Raw genomic sequence first — 23,799 nt, 5'->3', positions numbered from 1 at the left:
TCGAGTCTTTCAGCTGAGTCTGGATGTCGCTCTAAAATAGTATAACAATTTCTTCATATCACAAATAAATTTTTTTTTGTAAGATAATAGGCAAAATGCATGTATCTGATGTCTATAATATAAAACAGTTCAAAAACTAAATCTGTAATTTTTATAACTAATTCAATAGCATTTTATTAATGTGAGTAGCTCATCCACATGGAAAATACATCTGTGGGTATTCAGTAAAGAGGAAAAACTATCGGTCCCTATGACTCATGGAATGTAATATTACTTATATTTGGTTGCAGGTAATGTAGCAGCAGTGCTAGCAAACTATTCAATGACAATGATTTATGATTTAGAACAGGGTTTTGAAATATTTGTGACCAGTCTTTAAAGGATCATTGCATACTAGACAAGCTACAAGACAGGAAAAGGCTATTTTTCTATTCACATACATTCCTGGAAGGACAGATATCCTCCCAAGAACTGAAAAATACTCCAAACTAAAACCAAATTGAGTTTTTTATAGTCTTCCAGCAGAAGATACAGCTTTATCACTGTATCAAGTTATTCAAGTGAGACTTAACAAAAAAAAAAAAAAAAAGGCCGCAAATAATGTGTTAGAAGAGTGTGAAACTGTAAGGGATGGAGTCCAGAGTTTATGTTACTGACTTTCTGGGAGAACATTAGTATTTTTGGCTAAAAAATAACCATTTCCTCATAAATATATTTTAAAGAGACTATGCAAATCATATGTTAACTAAGGTTATTCTTATTCTTCCATACTACTTTTACCCAAAATAGTAACAATTCTCATATTAGTCTTAAATTAATTACTCAAAATGGAATTATAAATATGTTATGCACATGAATTCATACTAAGGCTAAAAGATTTTTTAAATTCTCCTCATAAGAAAGGAAATTTTAAAAGTATCACAATGACTTCAATACTGAAAGAAATATTTCCCTGATATCTAATAAATCCCTCTTATAAAGAAGTTTAAATGATTTACTTGTTTTTTACAAACATGATCACATGAAAGCTGTATTTACCTCCTAAGTAACACTAGAAAATTATCTACAATGATAATAAGCTATCTCCAAATTGTATTATTCATTAACAGTATAAAGGGAAGGTATTTTGTCTGTATTTTGCTAATTTTAGTGAAGAAGAGTGCAATGTTACTTCATTTGTCTTTCTCTGTGCATACCCATAGTGTCTGTCCAGAGACTAGCACAACTGGTCCCTGACTTCTCACTGAAAACTCCTAAAATAGTAAGAATTAACACTATCACCATCTAGGACATAAAGGGAGATACAGTTCAACTAAAGTGCCAACAAAAAGGATCAATTTGCAAAATAGCAATCCGAGCTCTTAGAACACTTCAAAAGGAAACATTTTTTTTCTATTAGCCACTTTCAAGTACAAACTTTATATGCACACATCAGTTGCAAACACAGAAATACCTAATTTCAGGACAAAAAGGTATTTCAAGTCACTCACAGTTAGTGTTGCAAACATGTATGTGTATTACACATATATAAACAGAGACAAGCTCTTTCCCCGTACGTTCAAGTCAGTTCTTTCAAATTCTTTTCAATAGAAACAGGGTTCAGACTTCATGATAGAAGAAACATACAGCCATAGTAGAACTACACTATTTGCACTATAAAGCCCAAACTTGTAAGCCACGAAGAAAACAAAAATAGTAGCCCCAGCTCAAGACTGTAACACTGCTATCACCTTACTTCTGAATAAGAGTTTTCTTGCCTTACTGAAATCTGAACACAGGCAGAGTGAGTGCCTACTGCAGTATCATATGAGGATCCAGAGGGATCAGTGAGAGTAGTAGAACTGTATCAGAACTACAGAACAGCACAGGATAAGACTGGATGAGAAAAATATATCTACAGTACATGCAAAACACCAGTGATACCTAACTTGTTAAAAAAACTTTGGTTTGGTATGTTTCTGTGGAAATTTTTTCTACATAAACTTACACTACCAGAAATTATTGAGCATACACTTCAGGCCATACATGTATAAACCAATGACTTAATCTATTATGAGCATTTGCTGAGCTTTCACACTCCATAAAAGAGCAGATAGAGGTTATCTCAGTACAAGAAATCTGTATCCCAGCAGAATTAACTAGTCTCAAACACATTTATTTTTCTATTATTTTTAGTACGTTTTTACTATCTTCTTGCCATAAAGTGCATTATTTATTTTCTGAAGTCTCAGCCAAGATGCACCACAGAGGTTTTTGGAGGGTACCTACAGGTAGCAGCCCTTTGTGAGCCATGAGGTGGCTCAGTGAGAGATGTGGAGAGCTCTCCTAAAGTGGCCAGATTATAACAAAGGCTCAATGAGCTTATCTAGGAAGAGTGAGGATGAGGGAAAGGTGATAAGGCAGGATATCAAGAGGCAAAAGTCATGTATAGGCACGGCCTCCAAATCCCAAACCCAGAGGACCTTTCCTCAACTCAGTGAATAGAGAACTTTAATGTGACTGCTAAGTCAATCCTGGATATCCATTCACAGAAATACATACAACAAAAAGTTAAGTAAAAATAAAGTTTTACATCAGACTACAAGAAAATAACAGAAAAATTGTTTATTTTGTCTTCCTTTCAAATGTCAGTGCAAAGTTAATTTTTTTGGAGACAAACTGTTGATGGTAGATTGATTTTAATGAGCTGTATTATTAACAGCTTTATAAGATTTATCCTTAAATTATCTCTGTCATTTAAGATGCCATCTATAGTACACGAGATCCATCCCTAGAGATTTTTAAACGCAGATTGGACGTGGCGCTGAGTGCCATGATCTAGTAAATGGACTAGAGTTGGACCAAGGGTTGGACTTGATGATCTTGGAGGTCTTTTCCAACCCAATCGATTCTATGATTCTACACAAATGTGACAGTTTTTCACATTAAAATCAGAATGGTCGCCCTGACTTCAAAGTATTTGCTATTGGTACAGAAGACTACTATAAAGAAAAGTGAAGCAGATGAAAAAACTCATGTTTTACCTGTCCATACTTTGCAGCTAAATGTAGGGGTGTCCAGTACTGGTTATCCACTACATTGAGATCAGCCCCATGATCTAGTATCAGAGATGCAACATTCTTGTATCCATTAGCACAGGCCACGTGCAGCTGCAATATGAAAGTTAAATGTTGCATAAGTTAATAAAGAACTCAGAAAAATCCATGGTGTGTTATTGTATATCTTGATTAAATCATGGCAACAGTGAATACAAAATATACATGTGATAACTACAGCCTAGAAAACCACAAAAAAGGAGAATGTTAGCTTATTGCAAACTACTAAACAATCTAGTGTGACTGCCATTTTTCATAGAATTTTAAGCAAAAATCCTTTCAAATGCATTCAAAAGCTTCATGAGTCCAGATATAATCACACATTTCAATAGACCTTGAGTGTTCTTAGAGCCTAGACCTAACTTTCTTTTGAGGCAACTCAAATATCCCAGATAGAAGCTGACACTACTTTACTCCAAAATGAATTCATTTACACATAATCAAACCAAGCACATTGAGATTGCAGCACAAAATTATTCCTAGAAAATACTTCCTCAATTTTGAACCACAGAGAATTTATTTCGTATACTTGCAGTGTGTCCTTTGATACTTAATGATTTTAATTGGTAAATGTTTAAATAATTTAGTTGATTTTTTTTCTGTAATCTGCATTTCAGAGTCAAAGTGGATCAGAAGGATGGTGGGAAACACAGTAACAGACTGAGAGAAAGTCAGGGCAGCAGGAACCTCAAGAGGTCAAGTAGTGCAACTTGCTACTAAAGCAGGGACAACTTCAAAGGTACCTGTGTTTGCTCATGGCTTGTCACTCTAAGTAGCAAATACAGTATGAGTGATAAGGTACTGAAAACTGTAGTGGCTAGAAGGGGAAAAAGGAAATTCTTTGTTAATGGCTGATTTGAGAAGCTGGACATTATCTTTTGCAAAGTAGTATTATTTAAGGCTCTCTGTGTGTTTGGCATTTATATCAGCAATCAATTCCACTATCAATGTTATTTATAGAAGGAGATTCTTTTATAAAAAAAGACATGCATTTTATTTTTTGAATTAATACAAATACCAAGTATGTAAATTACATATAAAATCAATATAATATCAAGCAGGTCTTGTGAAGAGAGAAAAAAGGAAGGAAAGAGTAGGGCAATACAAATTATTTTCTCTGGTAATAATCAAGTAAAAGAGGAAAATGCAATAAAGAATACTAGATCAAGGAAAAAATTTCATTTGCAGTTTTGATGGAAATCATTTGTTATTTATGGTGAGTAAGAGTTCTCATATGATGAGACTGATTCATGTTACAGTTTAGTGATCTTTACTTTCTCATGGTTCTCTACAATTATTTCAAACATTCCCTTCACTTCCGGGAGCAAAGGGGACAAGATGTGAATATAGAATTTGGCACAATATAATTGCTCACTCATACTCAGAATAATTTAGTGGTCTGAAAGAATAGGGCATAGCAAGATTGCAGAAATTGACAACTGAGATTATAGGTAGTAACCTGTATCCAAAAATCATGCATGTCAACTACATGGCATTTTCTTTTTCAGGAATTGTTAGCTGAAGTCATTATTTTTCTGATGATTGAAGGGGATGGCTAATGGCAAGAAAAATAACTTGCAATAAACCTGTTACGAAAACTGCATATTTGGTAAAGTCACTATAAGCATAGGAGACACCAAAATCAGAGTCCAGGATATTATTTGCATTACCTGCTATTTCTGGTTCAGCCTCATGTGCATAAATTATGCATAAAATTTTCACTATGAACATGCTTGATATAGAAGGATGACACAGTAGAACTCATACAAAATCTTTCCCTGGCAAGGGGGCAGAATATCCCTGCCCTTGAGGCAGAACACCAATTCTGCTACAAATGCTCTGATTTCCAATGTACAAAAACCTCAAAATTTTCATATAATTTGACATAGCATCAGGTAGGAGTGTGTTTTAACAGATTGTCTATTCAGGCATCAATTTGACAAGTGCTATTTAAAAGCAGCTTAAAAGCTTATAGGACAAAGGAAATTTTTATGACTGAAATCTTTCAAAGAAAAACTATTACAGGAGAATTTAACAGAAAAATTAATTTTAACAAACATCCTGTGTCTATATTGTATGTGCACATAAGAAGGTGTTATGAATCTATGAGAATGTGTGTATTTATATATTTATGACAATAATTTGCTTACTTATTTATGCATGGATTTAGATATATATTCTCTAAAGAGGAAGCAAATCTGATTTTAGACTTACAATCAACATACTTCTGTCCTTTGTACAGACAGATGTAGGACAGCAAAACACTATTCCCACAACCCTTTGATACACATACAACTATCACAGACTGGCTGACTCCACAGCCAAGAATAGAGAGCAGTTTAACAAATTCTGGACTTCCCACCAGTTTGCCAAACAAAGGTTTCACATAGTAGAAATCTCAAACAAAAGCAAAATTATCTAATTTGTAACTACTTCTTGAAAAAATCAAAGTTCAGCATAAAAACTTCATTTAAAAATGTACCCCCGTCAGCATTTCACTAAGCAAAAAACAAAAAACAAACTATCTAGTGTTTTTCTCCCAGTATTTGCAGCACTATTAAATGCATTTCAGACAAGCACTTCAAACAATTCCAGCCAATGGCAGAAAAGGTTTTACGCAATAAGATATACCTAAGTTCATAACTCAGTTTAACTAAGCCAATTCAGACTAAAGAAGACATTGAAGTTAAGTACAATAGCAATGTGATTTAGCAGCTTAGAGTAAATGTATCAGAAAACTGGAAGTTAAGTTAATGCTTTTATAAATTAAACTAAAAATCATGCTGTTTCTTCCCACTTCTTCCCTGCTTCCCTCCTGTTTCTCACTACAGGCCTTGGGGTGGCCACTCCAAAAGTCACAGCATCCTGTTTCTAGACAGAGCCAGTGCCTGATTCACCAGTCCCAGATATGAGGCTGTCCACTTTTTTGGTTATAACTTAAATTTTAGGTAAATATTTAATTAAATATTTAATTAAAATATGGAGTTAAATACGAATGATTCAGTAAATTAATTCAGTATCATGCAATGTAATTCAGTGGAACTGCAGAAATTATAGTAATACAAATAGCTATTAGGTTTCTAATTATTTTAGGACAGTATTTGCAGAAAAACACAAAATACTTTTAGAAAGTTATTCAATATATTAATTCTGCTGATTTACCATTTATTGATTGGTAACGGTATTGAAGATTTTATATGCAAAGAGCACATTCCACAGACATGCTATCTATAGAAAAATACAATAATTCTAAAATTATTTGACAGCTGAACAAGTAGATATCTGGACAGAACAAAGGGATGGAAGCTCTATTAGCAAAAAAACCATAATGAAACCCAGTGACTAGAAATAACATGCAATTTTGGGAGCAGGAGTACTTATCCACTTGCATGGTGGATGCTTCATTACACTCAGTCAAGATGGGATAGCTTCATGAAACAGTGTTTTAGCCTGCCTCAGCCAGAAGATATGAGCCCAAACCTGGAATCACTGCAACAAGTTTCAGCTCCTCTCATACAGAATGTCAGAGACCACAAATATCTGCTGCAGCATTAAACTACGGTGTTAATATTTTTATATTAATTTTTATGTTGCATATGTTATATTTAGTGGCTAACGAGCAAGCAAGTCATCATTATTTTAAAATCTATACTATGTATGGAACTGACATACATGTATTTTCAAAAGGTGAGATGAGAACCAAAATCTTGGTTCATTTTCCTTAGGAGAATTGCCTTGCAAACATGCTCACCTGAAGAGTTGCAATACATGTATATTCACAGCATGAAGATTACATATTCCCACTCACCAGGGTAACTCCTTCATCATTCTTTTGATTCACACTTCCTCCACTTGAAATGAGCTGTTTGACATCTGTAAGCATTGCCATAGGTCTTTGTATCTTCATCTGGCGCAATGAATTCAGCTCTACACCTGGAAAAAGAAAAGGATAAAACCTGCTATTTGGTCCATAAATAAAGAACAGATATATGATTTTGTGTTCTGGGTTTGTAAAAGCTTAATCAACATTTAATTAGACCTCAGTGTACATTACTTAACTACATTTACCAAAATCAGTTGTTATGTGGACAATTTAGTCAGTCAGCAATATCAAATAAACCACCCTGATTTCCTACTGCCTGCAAGAGCAGTTGTAGGTACAGCAGTTGTGGTATCATTAAACACATAGGGATTGTGAAATAGCTGCAAATGGGAAAAGAATTACACAATCTAAGGAAGCCACTCAAGTCTTTGGGCCTTATTTAATTAAAATTATTTTTTCACTGCATTATTTCAGCCCTGTGTATTCATCATAGTACCCAGACCAGTCCTTCAAATCTGTTGGCTCAACTGCCTAAGAGATTGTGAAGTGAAGCAAATGACATTAAAACTCAAAACTATTTTATGTGCCTGGGTTATTTTTAACTGGGATTAGTTCTCCTGCTGAGCCTAGACCACTGCAAGGCCCCATAAACCAACAGAAAACATGGTGTGGAGGCAGGAACAAATGGGAGGGGATGGAAGGAATGAAGGTTATGAGATTGCTTGTGTCAGCATTGCTACTGAAAAAAACACATGTCAAAGAACAGTGTTCAAAAGTAGATAAGCAAGGTAGTGAACAATCAAAAGAAAGCATGGTCTCCAGTCTGAAGAGGCTTAAAATTAGAAACAGGATACAACAAAATTGCTAAGTGGTTAAATTAGCAACTGGCTGTGTTTTTACTGGAATATCTAACCAAAATTCAGGGCTTCTTTCTTCTGCTTCTAGCTCCACACTACTTAAAGCTATTTATAGAAAATGTAATTTGAGTATAAAACTTTGTTCTCTCTTCCCTGGCCATGACATAAAAAAAAAAACCCCAAACATATGAATAAATGATTTCTTGGTTCTCTTCCACATTTATCAGTGAGCTGAAAAGTGACAAACTATAAATTAATTTAATTAGTATGTGTTTAGCTTCACATATTATCTTCAACAGTTCTTGAAGTTATTTACATTACTAAAACAATTGAAGAATGTTTCAGGATAAAATCATATTTTAAGTTTCTTAGTTTTAATCCACCATGGAACACATAGAATACGGTGTGCCATATGTAGTTCATCAAATAATCCCAACAATTTTCAAACATGCTACTGTACAAACTGCTTTATGTTCTGCTGCCTGCAACACTTGTGAAAGTGTCAGCTCTGAAGTGAAATGTTCAGGGTCATAATTGTCTTCCTATACACCTTTACTTATTCTTATTTTCACACCTGCCGCCTAAATGACACTAAATAACACCAAATCTAAGACACAAATCTAAACATAAAACGGATACAGTTACAGGGTTTCTGTATCTGGATTAACCCTGTGATTTCCACATAAATGTAATTTAGACAAACACATATATGCGTCTATTTACAAATTATAAATGTTACTGATAGATTAAAATAAGCAACCACCCCAAAGCAGAATTTGCTGCTGTGCTATTGCCTGACAACTGCTAGACCAGAACACAATGCAAATTTCATAGGATGTTTTCAGTGTCTCCTAACAATTGATGTTTTTATTTTGTCAGAACTAAAGATTTTATGCCTTCATCACATTTCTGAGTAAAGATTTAAAACTACCTGATGACATTCTTTTTTCTGTTTCTGCCTATTTCCTTTTGCAGTAGTAAACTGATGGTTTAGCATTCTTGTCCCAGTGACAGAACTCTCTCAAATACCTAAGTTTAGATTTACAAAACACCATGTGATATGAAGGGCATTATACACCCAAAATTCATTATCATTTGCAGTGCTGACCTAACATTTTAAGCATACAACATTGACAGACTGAGCAGCCAAAATGAAACTTCTCTCGTCAGGATAAAGCTTTTTCTAATGTTGTCAGGTATGAAAGATTAAAGTTAAAAAATATATGAGTATTTTATATCTAATGAAGGTGGCCATTCCTCAGGACTGCTGACAGAACTTATGTCATTTTTCTCTTTCTCTTAAATGTACAGTAAACAACTAGAATAAGTTTTGGTTTTCAAGGAGAGAGGCACTGAGTGGAAATAAATGTATAACCTCTTTTGTCTCAGAATACCTCAAAAACTCAAAAAATTAGAAATACTAGTTTCTGACTTTTGCAAGAGAAAAAAATAAAAAGTAAAAGAAAATACTGAGAGTGGAACACAGTTATCAGATTATTTGCTTCCTTATGTTTCATGTAAATTACTGTAATGGCTACAGGTTGAGGGCAGAAGCCATCTGAGTTCACTATGACCTTTTTAGCAATTCACTACTGACTTACACCCAACAAAGTCATAGAATTAACTTACCAGCATATTATTATATTAACAATGAAATTATGATCCTTACATATTTAAAATTGCCTTTTATAGAACCTTGGTGTGACCTGTCTGAGGCCCCAAAAACCTTGCTTTTGAAAGACTAACTGCCCATGTTGAAGAAGAAATCAAGGAAAGAGTTCAGTTGCATCAATTGCTATATTCATTCTATCATAAATATAATGCAAACATCAGCTCAGAGAAAACACATAAACAAGGCTACATAGCAACAAAAGTCACAGTTTGTGTGAATTCTAAAACAATTCAAGATAGATTTGCTGGCATCAAACTAATAGCCGTATAAAAGAATGATGCCTATTTCATTAAACAAATAGAAGTTAATAGCCTGACAAGTAAGAAACCAGAGTGACATAGTTCTACAGGCTTCATTTTTTAAATAGTCAGAGTAGGTTTGAAAATGCCACAAAACCAACAGATTCCTTCCCTTTCTCCACCTTTACATAAAATAGAATGAAAACATATTAAAAATAATCAAAATTGCAGTCTTAGAATTGCAGTTTTGAATTCCAAGAACTCTAGAACCAACAAGCAGATTTATCAAATGTGCATATGTCTCATTCTCTGAGGTTCAAAGAAGACTGTGTCACTAAGTGCCTTTCCTTAATCAAGTTTGTAATTTTGGAGAGTCTGCCCTCCCTTCCCAGGGACTGATACTTTGCAGGAATTTAGATGAAACAACAAAATGATACTCATAATCTAAATAACTCTTGCTGCCCAAATCAAAGAATGACCTTCCCATTTCTTTTCAAGGGGGAAATGTGCTTTAGATATTCAACTGAAATGGGACAACATCCAACATGAATAAATAAAGAAAAACAAATTGGCATGCACTATGGGAACAGATTCACTATTTTAAAAAATAGAAAGTCACACAAAAAAGGAGTAATATGGAAAATACAAATCAAATACTCTGTGAAATCAGAAGAGCTATGTGTTCACCCATTTGGCAGGAGATAACATGGAAAAGGAACAGTTAAAACTGTAGTGACCCTGCAGGGCACACATTTGGTGATAAGTATCAGTGATGATGACAGGCAGGAGCTCAACCTAAAACCTATAAAAAATTACTTCTCACTTTTTAAGAAAAACACCTGACAAAGCCATTTCATGTACTTTGGCTGTCTCACCTCTCTGGCATATGATTATAGCACCAACAACCCAAAACAACATAAAAACCAGAGATACATTATTGAAAAGTAACTTTCAAAAAGTTGCAGTGATGAAAGAAATACATGGCAAATAGAACTAGGGATTGCCATTACAAATATTTTCCTCATAAATGTCCAGTACAAAGAAGCCCCTCCATCCACAAGGGGAACACCAGTTCCTGGGACCGGTACAAAGCAAAACACTGAAGCACTCCTTGGGAAATACCCATCGCACACACACCCAGCAGCCACTCTTGCTGTATCTTGCATATCTCATTCTCCACTGAGCTTAATAACGGTCTTTAGGAGAGGTCACTCACATCTTCTCTTTCAAACACAAACATACATTAAAAACTTGCAACAGCTTTGAGAAACCAATCTCTCCTCTTCAGTCTTCCGTCACCCCATTTTCCTTTGAAGTCAAATTGTTGTAAAATAAACATATATATATATATATATTTACAAACACTGATCATTCAGTGTCATTTCTAATCAGCCTCAAGGGATCTATTAACAAGAACCTCACCTTCTGAGGCAGGTTGTAACAGTACCATTCTTGAAATAGTAATTTTCATTCATTCAAACATTCAGATGTAGCTGTTACTTTACCCAGCTTTATTTGCCTAAAGTTTTAGAAAGACTTTTCTGACTGCTTACTAGATAGCTTTGTAAATAGCATTATTTTTGTTAGATACATTATTCAATATCTTTTGTACATATAGATTGGCATTTTATGAATCTGACTTTCAAAGCTCAGCCTATGAACAGATATATATCAGCAACCTTTATTATTAGTGAAGGGAAGCCAATATTTTCAGATTCTGCAAAAGAATGTACACTTGGAAAACTACTGAGGCCTATAGCTCTAATTCATTGCAGAAGTACCAACTACTTGTTGCTGGAGAGTTTTACCTCTTTGCTTTTAAAGATACCATTATATGGCATCATTGTATATGCTTATTGATGGATGTTTAGTTTCGTAGACTGGCTTGGGTCAGATGGGACTTTAAAGGTCATCTAGTTCCAACCATCCTGTCATGGGAAGAAATGCCTTTCACTAGACCAGGTTGCTCAGAGACCCATCCAACCTGGCTTTGAACACTTCCAGGGATGAGGTATCCACAGCTTCTCTGGGAAACCTGTTCAAATTCCTCACCACCCTCAAAGAAAAGAATTTCTTCTTAATATCTAATCTAAACCTACTCTCTTTCAGTTAAAACCATAGTCCTTGTTCTGATGCTACATGCTCTTGTAAATATTCTCTCCCCATCTTGTAGGCTTCCTTCAGGTGCTGGAAGGCCACAATTAAGTAATTGAAAACCTTTTTTCCATGCTGAACAAACCTCATTCTCTCAGCCTTCCCTTGCAGGAGAGGTGCTTCATCCCTCTGATCATCTTGGTGGCCTCCTCTGGACTCACTCCAGCAGGTTGATGTCCTTCCTATGCTGGGGACCCCAGACCTGGATGCAGCACTCCAGGTGGGGTCTCATCAGAGAGGAGCAGAGGGATTGAATCACCTCCCTTGACTTGCAGGCCACACTGCTTTTGATGCAGCCCAGGATACAGCTCTCTTTATGGCTGATAAAGTTTATTTCCTTCTAGTCTGAAAATGTTATCAAAAATTAAAGTCCCTCCTCTTCTTGTAAATATCAGAGTCACAATTCTCCCATTCTAGGGAAACATGCTTATTTTCTCTCTCTTCTATAATAAAGATAATGATGACTCTTTAAGATAAAATTAATTAAATGAACTCTGCCGCTTAATTTTTATAAAAAAAATTGTAATTTACTTTAACAGACTGGTGCAATCTCAAGGCTTAATAGTAAAGCATTCATTAGGTGAGGGTGAATACAGGGCAGGCAGGGAGTGTCCTTGCTGACCAGGGCACAATCCTAAAAGTATTCAGTGGGTCTGGTGGTAGGAATCAAGGCCAACAGCAGCACTGTGATTGACAGAAAAGTCTCTAGCAACAAATCCAGACAAATCAACTGAAGCAAGGAGTAAAGTCAGTGGTTCAGGGATAGGACCAGCAAGGTTCATGGCTGAGGGTAGGACTATCTCAAGCAGGGATATGAGCTTAAATGTGGCTTCAGAGACAAAGGATGGCTGAAGTATCAGAACAATGTTTGTCCCAGCTCTGCCTCATAACTTATCTCTGTTCAGCCAAGGGCTCCCAGGTTACATGGCTTTACCACATCACAGCTGGCTTTGAGCTGACACGCCCCAGCAAGAAGGGGTGGGGAACAAGTCACAGAACCTGTGGGTGGCACTGCAGGCACTGACATTTTTTTTCCAACTTAATAAGATTTTAATTTTAGGAATTCTATTAAAAATTATAGTATATTTCTGATTATAATGGAATTAGATTATTCCTTGAGAAGTTGTTTGAAAGGATATTAAAAGGGCATTCTGTTTCTGATGTTCTTCCCAATCTTTCTTCAAGTCTTTGCAAAGCCTATTAGTCAAGGAATGACTGGTTTCTTTATATCAACAGCTAGTAGATCACAAACTGCTATCTATAACTTAAAATACTAAGTCCAGTGCCAAAAGTCTGCATGGTTGATTTAAAGGTTCTCCCTTTGAAAGAAGCATATGGGTAACATGCTGGGAACAGAAAAATATTAAGTGGAATCTAAGACTTCAAAGTCAGTTCCCCAAGAACTAGAAAAAAAGAAAAAGGTAGCTTACTTATGCTTTTATTAGAAAACACAAATGCCAAAGGAAGATGAGCATCCTCAACCAGGACATATTTTACTATAATTATGGCATGTGTTACCCGTTTGCTTCATTTTTTGGACTTGAAGGGACCTACTGAAACATCTCACTTGGTCTCCTATTCTCACTGGCAACCCCAATACCTCAACCCTATCATTAATTAATGCAGAAAACAGATTTGTTTGATTTTTTTGTATGGGTAGGTTGTTCCCAACCAAAAAGAATCAAAGCAAAAAAATTTCCAACCACTCTGAGGCTCTCTGGTTTTGACTGCCTGTTTTTCTGTCTACAAACAGAAATTACTGCAACCCACTGCATCAATACTGTTAAAAAAAATTTGCAAGCATAAATCAAGATCATGGTGCATATGGTTCTAAAATGGAAAATATATCAGGGGATTTAGTTTTAGCTAAAGCTTGCTGATCTTTAGTGCTAACAATCTGTATGTGCTGCTATTTTAGTCAGTTCTTATCACAGTATATTAGCAATAATGCCTTAATGTCTGTGAAATAGTTTTCAATATTAAAATCTAAAGCAGTATTTTCCTGAAAGTATGTTGATTTATAGATTTATATCAATTCCTTTTCTGGACTGCATTGTAGAAACTAGATGATTCTTTTCCCCTTGTTGGATTACTAGATCTATTTAAGAGTTTCTATAGCATAACATCAATGCTAAAATATTGATGTACATATTCTGAACATTTCTTTTAATTAATAACAATCAAAGCTGATGAAAAATACAAATAACTGGGATTTTCATTTTGATCTTATTTTCACAGAAAGTGCCAGAGTGTTGAGAAACACACAACCAGACATATTGTCCAAGTGTTGGTAGTTGTGGGGCTGTTGGGATGGCTTCTGTGGGAAGAGCCAGGAGCTGTCCCATGTGGACCACAGACAGTTCTAGTCAGCTCCAGCAGACCCACCGCAGGACACAGCTGAGCCCATCAGCCAAGTGTGGCCCATAGAAAAGCAGACAGATATTCCTGAAGGAACTCCATACCTGTGAAAAACTCACACTGGAGCAGAGGACAAGTGTGAAGAAGAATTGGCAGAGAGAGACTGACTGGAGCTCCCTCACCTCCTTGAGCTGCTGGTGGTGGAACAAGAGTCCAAGTGAAGGAGTGAAGCCTGGGAAAAGGGGAGGAAAGGTGTTGTTCTAATGCCTTTCTGTTTCTCACTACCTATTACAATTCCAATTGACAATTTTCACCAAGTTGAGACGGTTTTTTTCTGTGACTGTAACTGATAAGCAATCTTGCTGTCTTTGTCTCAAACCACAACCTTTCTCATCCTGTTTACTTCCTCTGTCCTTCTCAGGAAGGGAATGAGTGAGCAGCTGTGTGGAAATTTGGGTTTTAATGTAAATGCACCAGATTTCTTGAATAATTTCAAATTAATTTATATTTTAAATCAGTATTAACTTTTGGTGGATATTCCTATTACTTTTTAGATTACCATATAGTGTCAGTTTTACAGTAATATTTTCCTTAATCCTTTGACCACTACTTTTCTGTATCAGCTTTTCCTGCACATGTCATTTCCTTTGTGTTCTTAACTCCTGGCTTCAGGGAAATTTTCCTTACTGTAGTAATTTACAAGTTGGCTATTTCTGGCTAATGTTAAATACCATCTTCAGTGTAGGGTTCTGTACTAACACTTTCCTATTTTTTTTTTAATCTACCTACTGCTCCAAGGCAGAAAAACAAAATTATTCCTTCTATTTTTCAGCTGAAGAGTAAAACTTAATCCATTTGCTAGTAAGAATTTAAGAAACCATGGTCTATTTTTGTGAAATCTGCAGAATATTTTAACTAGTTTAAACCACAAAAGACTACCTGAATGGATAGGACTTGCATGTGATTTTGGTTCTACAGTTTTCTGAGACATCTGGATATGATCCCTTTACTATTCAGGGAACAAAACAGATCCATTATTCACACCATTTGGAATACCAAAATAGATTTTGCTTAAGTGCATGAAATCTATATTACCATCAAAGGTCAGTAAGCTTTAACCACCTATTTTAAATTAATTTACACCACAGAAAGTGAGCCTTTAAAAACAAAAAAAATATGATGTAGGAAAGCAATACCCCTTTTTTTCTTCTGTACTTGTGTCATAGTAGAAAAAGAAATATCACCTATACCTTTAGGTAGAAATGTTACTTAAATACAGTCATTCCTAAAAAAAATAAAACCAGAAGAGATGATTTTCCTTTTCTTTTGTAATAATCAGCTACTGCATAACCTCTCACTATGCAATACACAAGAAATACATTAATTTGTTTTGAAAAATTGTCTTTTGTCAGAATAAATTACAATGCCAGTGTTCTTGGAATGCACAGTTGTCCCTGAAAGCTGAAGCCTGAGATCTTGGGGGGCAAAATAATTCATTTCCTCTTATTTGGAAATGAATTACTATGAATGTGTCACCTTCTATGACTTGGGAAATACAGAACCAAGAAACATCTGTCGGTCATTTGTATTTTATAGCTGAGTCATGCAATCCACTATATGACTAAATACTAGGAAGGAAGTAAACAAAAATGCTGCATTCTTCAAAGTATTAAATATGTAAAACAGGCCAATGGAAAAGGAGGAAACATAAGGATCATATGCCATGATCAGAGTTTCACTGACATATTTCTACAGTCTACAGCCTCTAAAACAGAGAATGCACCAGCAGTCATTTGAAGTTTGGTATTTTTACATGTCATAAACAAATCAAAATAAAAGGTTATAAAAAATGCCAGGTGGACTTTCTTGATGATTCCAATAATCAACCACATTTAGAATAAAACAGGACAAAGAGTTAAAAAATCACCTTTTTAGATTAATATTTTCATTTCATCTCTGGAGGGAAACACTTCCTGAATGTAAACAATAAAAGGATAAGAAGCTATAGGTGTAAGTGGCAACAAAGAAAAATTCAACTGAAAATAAGATGAAAAGAAATTACATGATGATGGATTAGCACTGGAATGGGAGCTCAGACAGACAGTAGAATTTCCAACATAGCCCTCAGTAACCTGGCCTACTCTCAGTTGGTTTTGCCAGATATCAGAGTCCCTAAATGTCATGACTTTCTTTTGACAGCAAAACAAGAACTTCAGTAACATGCAAAACCAATAACATCTTGGCACAGGACAAATTTAACAGCTTTTACTGGTGTTTTACTTGTGGCTGGTCAAATGAATAACCTTTCTGCTCTCCAGAGGCAGTATTTCCTAGAGCCCCACTAACAGTGACAGGAATTTAGACACCAAAGCTAGTGTATAGGCACCAACATAGAAAGCTGTAAAACTAAATATCATACAAATCATCCTATGTAGCAGACTTCTATGTCTCAGTTAGCTGTTCTGGGCTCCCTTCACAGCACTTGGAAAGAAGCATGCAGTTCAGGTCATAGTTCAGATGACCCATTACAGATGCCTGCCTTTGAAGTATCTTTTGCTCTGAGGGTTTATTATAGAGTGACTACCAGACACTTGATTTCAATAAATCAACCCAAATAAAATCCTGAAGCTCATGAATACACTAAACTTCTGAGTGCCCACAGGACATGATCTAATATCATACAGTCAAGTTATTTCAAGCACTTTTCTAAAAATGGATGCTGTATTTTCCCTTCCATCCCTGACTAGGGACATATTAGAATAATTACCCAACTGAAATTATGCTCCTACTATGCAGAAAATGTGTACCTTGACTTGTTTTCTCCTAAATAAGTAAAGTCTGTTTGGTGTTCCATTCAGTCAAATTACTTTCAGTATACAATGCAACATTAGTCATATAACATAATGAAAGAGCAGAGAAAGCTGATTTCTATACAGGAGAATATTTTCATTAAATCGTAATAATTTCGGTAGATTCCACTAATGAAATCTCCACATAACATCCTCATATGTTATATTTTGTAAGAGTAAGGTGTATATGAAAGCTTTTTGGCAGTTGCTACAGGATTAAGAGTATTCTGCATTTATGATACTCCTGTACCCTAAGAGATCATTTACAAACAGAACTCAAAGAAGTAACTTCAGTAAGAAAAACTATTTCAAAATATATGAATCTAAATGCATCCAAGGCTATTGCTATCAATTATGGCTTCCACAGAGTAAATTACATTATCTTCAACAGTGAAGAGTGACTTCACTCACTAAGATCTGGAGTGAAATTAAAAAGATACAGTCCTGTCCTGACATTGCTCTCTGTTAGGGTATGCATATGAAGGTGTGCACAGGGATTACTGCAATGGGGAAGGCTTCATAAAAAACATTTAGTCAATCCAAGGTAAGTCCAACATATTCATATAGCTTCAATTCCTTCAAGGATTTCCTCCACAATTACTATGAACCATGGTGGGTTACACAAGTATTTCAGTAGATATTAATTAAATTTCAAAAATCCAATATTAAATAAGGTTACTTTGACCTGTCTATTGTTACAAGAATCACAGTAGCAGACCGTGTAAAACTGATGGGCATTTTGACACTGATCACCCAAGGACCAGGATTTCATGCAGTACTGCAATTAACTGACTGCACCCTAACAGTCTAAAACTAAAACCTGTCAACCTAAGTTCTTATAGGTCAGCAGAAAGAAACAACTCTGGAAGTCAGTTCTCACCTACCCACATTAGTAAGAGATGAAACAGTGCACGCATTTCCTATTTCGCTCCATTGATCAAAGGTCTGCATGATTAGCTGAGGCTTAGCTATCTAAAGTTAGTAGAGGTAGATCTAACTTTAGAGGTGGATCTCACCTTCTTAATGTTTTTTAATTTGAAAGCTTCCCACATTCACAGAGTCATTGCTTATTGAAGACCAGAGACCCTCCTGTCTGTTGAAAAAGAGGTATCACTGGTAACTTCAGAGTCATAAAAATCCTTTGTTCCATGCAAGTTCCTTCAATGCAGACACTGCCAAGAAACTAGCCAATCTTTTTTTTCCCAAAAAATATTTTGTAAATAAATAAAAAAAGAGACAAACCAAGGACAGAGAAAACATTTTCTTATATTCTGCATTAATAATTGCAAGTAAGCAGACTACATCTTGCATGCTACAGGCTTGTCGCATGCTACGTGTTAAATCCACATGAGCCACAGTATTTGGAACACTTAGACTCTAAAAATCCACATTTTTCAAAGCAACTAAGTTTTTAGAATCTAATAGCTCTCTTGCCATTAGGAAAATCCAAAACCAGAGTTCCTAAGATGTGAAGACATTGTCAGGCACAGAGGAAGCAAAATTATAAAACGGATCAATGCAATGTGCTGTGGACAGCATAGGACCTGAAAAAGAGTGTGATTTCCTTGACAATGTAAGTTTGGAACTGATGAGCAACAAACCCATTTTTTTGATACAGGTCATATAATCTATAATATATTAAGTATAATTCATAAAATAAATCTAGTTACAGTATTTTGATAATTAAAAAATACTAATATTTTTGAATAAGGGATAAAGTGTCATATGCATTTCCATTCAAATGATTTGTAGAGATTTATTTATTTAACAGTCATTCAAAAATTATACTCTGAGACATACACAGCACACATGTGAAATGAAATAAAATGTGAAACTTGGTCCTCAAAATGTTAAATTAGTTCTTTCAAAAGTTTCTGTGTTGCTGCAGTTTTCCTACTTTGAATTTACATTCTAGTATCACCATATGAAAGCGCAAATGCAGATTTGACAATGGCAACTGTCACTAACCTTTGTTAGTTGTTCCAATCTAAACACACTTGTGTGACTCCAAATCTTCCTCCGCTTCATCTCCAAACTCATATAGTTCAATTTGTTTTGGTGTGACTCACATAAAATCAATATACATCCTTATCATTTTTATGACATCCCAAATGCTGAAGAGCTGACTTACCATTTTCTTCCAAGTACATCAGAAGGATGCTGCTAGATTCAGTCCCTTCTACAGCATAGTCAAGTGCAATATTTCCATTAACATCTTGCAGAAGTACATTTGCTCCAGCCTACAGACAAGAATTAAAAGCATTTTAGGATTTTGTAGTGAAATCTCAAAACACAACTGGTGTTCTTATACATTGCCAGTCAAAAACACTTCAAAGCTGGTGTTCTTAGACAGCAGGCTGATTATAACCTTGAACAAAACCAGACACAAAAAAAGCAAAGACAAAATAAAGAACTCTTGAACATCAGAAAGCTGGCTTTGTTTGAGACAGCTGACACTGTTGCCACACTAGCTGTCTAGTCTGCCTTTGCCACACAGAAGTTTGAGCTTCTCATCAGTGAGTTTTGGAACCACCACCATTTACAGCACTGCATTCTAAAGTAAACTGTCACAGACTAAAGTCAAAACCACTACACAGTAACCAGCAGTGATTCAAAAGCTGACTGACAAGCAGCACAAGCACTCCTGCAGCAGGGATGGATGGACAGCTGGTACGAGTAACCTTGTCAGTTGGCCTGACCTCACATGGCCTCATCCATCAATCCAACCTCAAAGAGAACTATCCATTGCTAAATAAAATTGCCATTTGTCACCAACTGGAAACAATGAAAGTGAGCTCAAAGATTTCAACGGCAGTCCCTAAAGAAGCCAGGCTGAAATTTCTCAAAGTTTCATTCAAAATACCATATAAAGAACAGGCAACTAAGAGGAGCCATTGGGGGTGGGAGTGGATGGGAAGAATAGATTCATGAGAAGCTTGAAAAAAAGTCACTAACATGATAAGAAAACTTATATTTTCTACATTAAATATTGCTAACATAAGAATTTGCATTGAAAAGGGAAATCTTTTTACTTTTATTTTTAGCAAGGAAACTCCCATCCTTGAAAATATAAATGTCTGGTGGACATAAAATTTACTAGTGTCACATCACTAGAAGGTACATTACTAGTGAAATGTCATGTATCTTCTTCAAGAGGTCATAACATTAATTAAAGTGTTCTCTCTCTTGCTTTTAAATGCAAGGAATTATGAAATAAGAGTGACCTCAGGTAAAATTAATTACTTTTCTTAACAGCTTGTATGATAAAGAGTTTAGCTAATAAAAGTGAGAAATACCAAGGACAACTTTTCTTAAAACCACAGCAGCAGAGGTCAACTGTAATATGAAATTATTAATAGAAGGCATGACTGCTTCTTCGAGAAGCTTTCTCTGTAAGTATTATATAAAAAAAAAATTTTGCAATGCGCTCCTGGTCAATGAATCAATGAGCACTCTGAGCTCCTGACTCAGAGCAAAACATGACATGAAACACTAGCAAGTTCATATAGGTTTTATGTCATCAAATGTAAGGTGTTGAAGCTGAACTGTTAGTCTGAGGTGATTTCCTGAATTTCCATCACAGTGACAAGGAGACAGGCAAGCATCAAAACTTACTCACATCAGTTGTCTCAAACACCTCAAATATCCTACTAGACCATATCTTATGCCGCAGAATAATCTACCCTGCTACAAAATGAACTACTTTCTTCTACTCTTCTCTTGTTGCATTGACCATAAGGGGAGGTTACACAGCAAACTTAGATTAGATGTATATCTTCTGAATTGCTAAATGAAATTAGATGAAAGGATTTGACTCTCATGCTTAGTGAAAAGGAATGGAAGGAGATTTACAAGTGTAAAATCTTACATTCATTATAGTGCTATGAAAATATGTTTCTACATCCCTGTCCCACCAGAAAAGATGACAAAAAAATCAAATAAAGGGTGGATTTGAAGATTACAGTATCTTTCAACGATAGTTTAACAACTATTTATTTCACTTGTTCCACTCTTAGGAAGTAGGATTTTCCTTTTGCTTTCTACTCACTGATCCACGAGAGTTTGTTAGTGATGGTAGAATTATGGAAGAAACACAATTTCATGTGTAGTTGATTTGCATATAATAAAAACCCCACAAAGTCTTGCATATATCTATTCTTCCTTGCACATAGGTAATCACCAGTGATACCAAAGGGTTTTTGATTTTTTCATTTTTATAGATTTCAGAAGTACTTGTAACTGTAGTAAAATGTAGATTTAGTGTGCTAATATTTCTAGCAGCTTAAGTTCAATGTTTATACATGCCAACCTCTGCCATTTATCAGTAGCTCAAATTCTTTTAGTTGCTTAGTCTTGTTTCCAAGGTATAGAGCTGAAGGATATCAGAATGAGACATAAACATAAGCAAAAAACCTTGAGTTTAAGAATGCTGGAAAAGCTCCAAGAGCCCTATGTGGGCTAAGGAAGCAGAGAACTGATGAAAAGGAGGTCTCACCAACCCCAGACTCAAATCCTAAGGGGATGGGACTGGGGTGGGACGGGGCTGGATGAAGAGATGTGTAAAGTAATGATTGGACAGATCATATTATAAAAACCACGGAAATTAAAGCTTAGGGGTACACGTGCATGTCATCATGTATTCCTGTAGGCCCTAGGCCTGATATTAAAGGATCTTCAATTTTTATCTTATCCTACACTAACTTGGCTCAGAGTCCTGCTTTGTTGGGGTCTCTCATGGCGTCACCAGGCAACAACAGAAGAACATTTTCTTCCTTCTTGAGTTAAGAAACCAAATTACCTTTGACATATCATTCAGGAAAAGTGACATAATTATCTGGATCAGCAGTACACTTTTAATTCCTCTCTAAGATGTAATATCACTGAAAGAAGGACATAATATGGAATTACTAAGCTCCAAGTAATTTTTATTTATTATTTTTTTAAGAAATGTTTGCAATGATGCCATGTTTGGTGAAAATTGTGGCAGTGGAAGTAGGAGAAGGCCTCAGAATTTTTTTTAAAAAAAGTTCTGGATAATGGTGCACATCTAAACATATTATCTTGCTTAAAAAAGACATATTCTGTGGTTTTTAATAATAAGCCTTTTTAATGTGGCGTATCATGCCTGCCTCCCAGGTTTGTATCGTCTGTGACCTGAGTGTGTGCTCTGTCTCACTGTCCAGGTCATTAATGAAGACCTTGAACAGGACTGGACCCACTATTAACCAGTGGGGTACATCACTAGTGTGGAACACGTTGCAGGTAGCAAATATCACAGATACTGTACCTTTAGGTCAAATTCAGATGGCCCGAATTGTGCTAATGAACTTAAGTGTTAGTATTACATATATGACCTCTTAGGCCAGACAATAAGAAACATACATATGATTAGAGATGGAATTCAGATTATCTGAATACAATGAGTATAGTCCTGTATTGTTCTTAGGTTTCTGTTTATAGCTGTTGAAGAAAATGTATACCTTGTTTATATTGTAAATGCTATTATTATTTATTCCATTTCAATACAACCCACTTGAATTTTGCATCCTCATTCCCAAGTCATTTATCAATAAAAATGATAAACATATTGCAAAACTTTATCCAATTTACCCCATAAATACAAAAAATATTTTTGAGAAAAAAAAATCTCTGCAATGATAAATTGCTTCTATTTTAGAAAGACTGCAGAAGGAATGTCTTTAAATATATTATTTCAAAATTTTCCTAAAAACACTTAGTTCAATACACAGACTGCAAAATGCAACTGGATTTCTTGCTGTGCTATGCGGAACAACATTCATATGTGGATATGGCATAAGAGATTGAACGCTAGTGATCAGTAATAACTGAACAGACAATACCAAAATTGCACGGTGTCCCCATGTGAACAGATATCTGAGTCTGCTGCCAAAGAGAAAATACTTTGGCTACTGAAAGAAGAAAAGATTTACTTTTTAGTTCCAGAAATGATGATTCAAAATACTTCAATTTATCTTAGGATAACTTTACTGTGTATTTTTGAATCCTGCTTTAATTTATGTCTATGTACTTATTTGTAGAACCTCTGACAGGTTTTCATTTCAGAAAACCAGAGTATAATAGCTGAAGTCCACTGTCTCAGGTTTGGCCTAATAGTCCAAAATAAATTTAGGCCTACCTGGCCAAACCCATAACATTCACATACATGCTAAAGTTGTGACCCTAAAGACTAGATGGAGGGCTCAGAGGAAATACAGCATGAGGCAGGCTAGTGGTGCAGTTTCACAGTACTGATCTATGTTCACACACACATTTTTTGCCAACATGATGCCTTTGGAGATGACTTCCCATTCAGTGGAAAGTCAACTTCAGATTCACTGTAGAGTACATGACACAATGTACATTCCCACTATAACTTATCCCATGATCAGATCTGTGTATATCTAAACTTGTAGCTAATTCAGGATAGTACAGATAAGAATACCGCTTTTGCAGTAGGAGCTGAACTCTTTCTTCCCAAATAATGTTCCAGAAGACAGGGAAAGAACCAAATAGCTTCTGAAGTCCAAGCACTACTGGAAATTTTGAATTGCAAGAATTTACAAAAACTTGCAACTTTATCGCATGTGAACAGACTGTGAGCACAGCCAGAGTGCTCTGTTGTGCTTTGTCCCTGTACAAGCTACCCCTTGTCACTTGGTCTAAGTACCAAACTATAAACAGAGTCACAAACTCTTAGGACTATGCTGCTGTAGCTAAATCAAATGGATCAA

The 23,799-nt window shown here is 35.5% G+C and overlaps 1 protein-coding gene across 5 annotated transcripts in view; it reads right to left on the bottom strand.

The window, feature by feature from the left end:
* The window catches only part of MYO16 (myosin XVI), a 379,293-nt gene that overhangs the window by 185,769 nt on the left and 169,725 nt on the right, over positions 1 to 23,799 (bottom strand). For all 5 annotated transcript variants that reach the window (XM_071566752.1, XM_071566844.1, XM_071566927.1 and 2 more), the window contains 3 exons: positions 19,179 to 19,287; positions 6,904 to 7,028; positions 3,024 to 3,149 (listed from right to left, as the gene is read on the bottom strand). In XM_071566752.1, coding sequence (XP_071422853.1) covers positions 3,024 to 3,149; positions 6,904 to 7,028; positions 19,179 to 19,287 — 360 coding nt within the window. The remainder of the gene's footprint in view (positions 1 to 3,023; positions 3,150 to 6,903; positions 7,029 to 19,178; positions 19,288 to 23,799) is intronic.

Source organism: Pithys albifrons, chromosome 1 (assembly GCF_047495875.1).
Source record: "Pithys albifrons albifrons isolate INPA30051 chromosome 1, PitAlb_v1, whole genome shotgun sequence".
Classification (NCBI taxonomy): Eukaryota; Metazoa; Chordata; class Aves; order Passeriformes; family Thamnophilidae; genus Pithys; species Pithys albifrons.
Note: the sequence above shows the minus strand (reverse complement) of the source record. Positions and strands in the feature narration are given on the sequence as shown.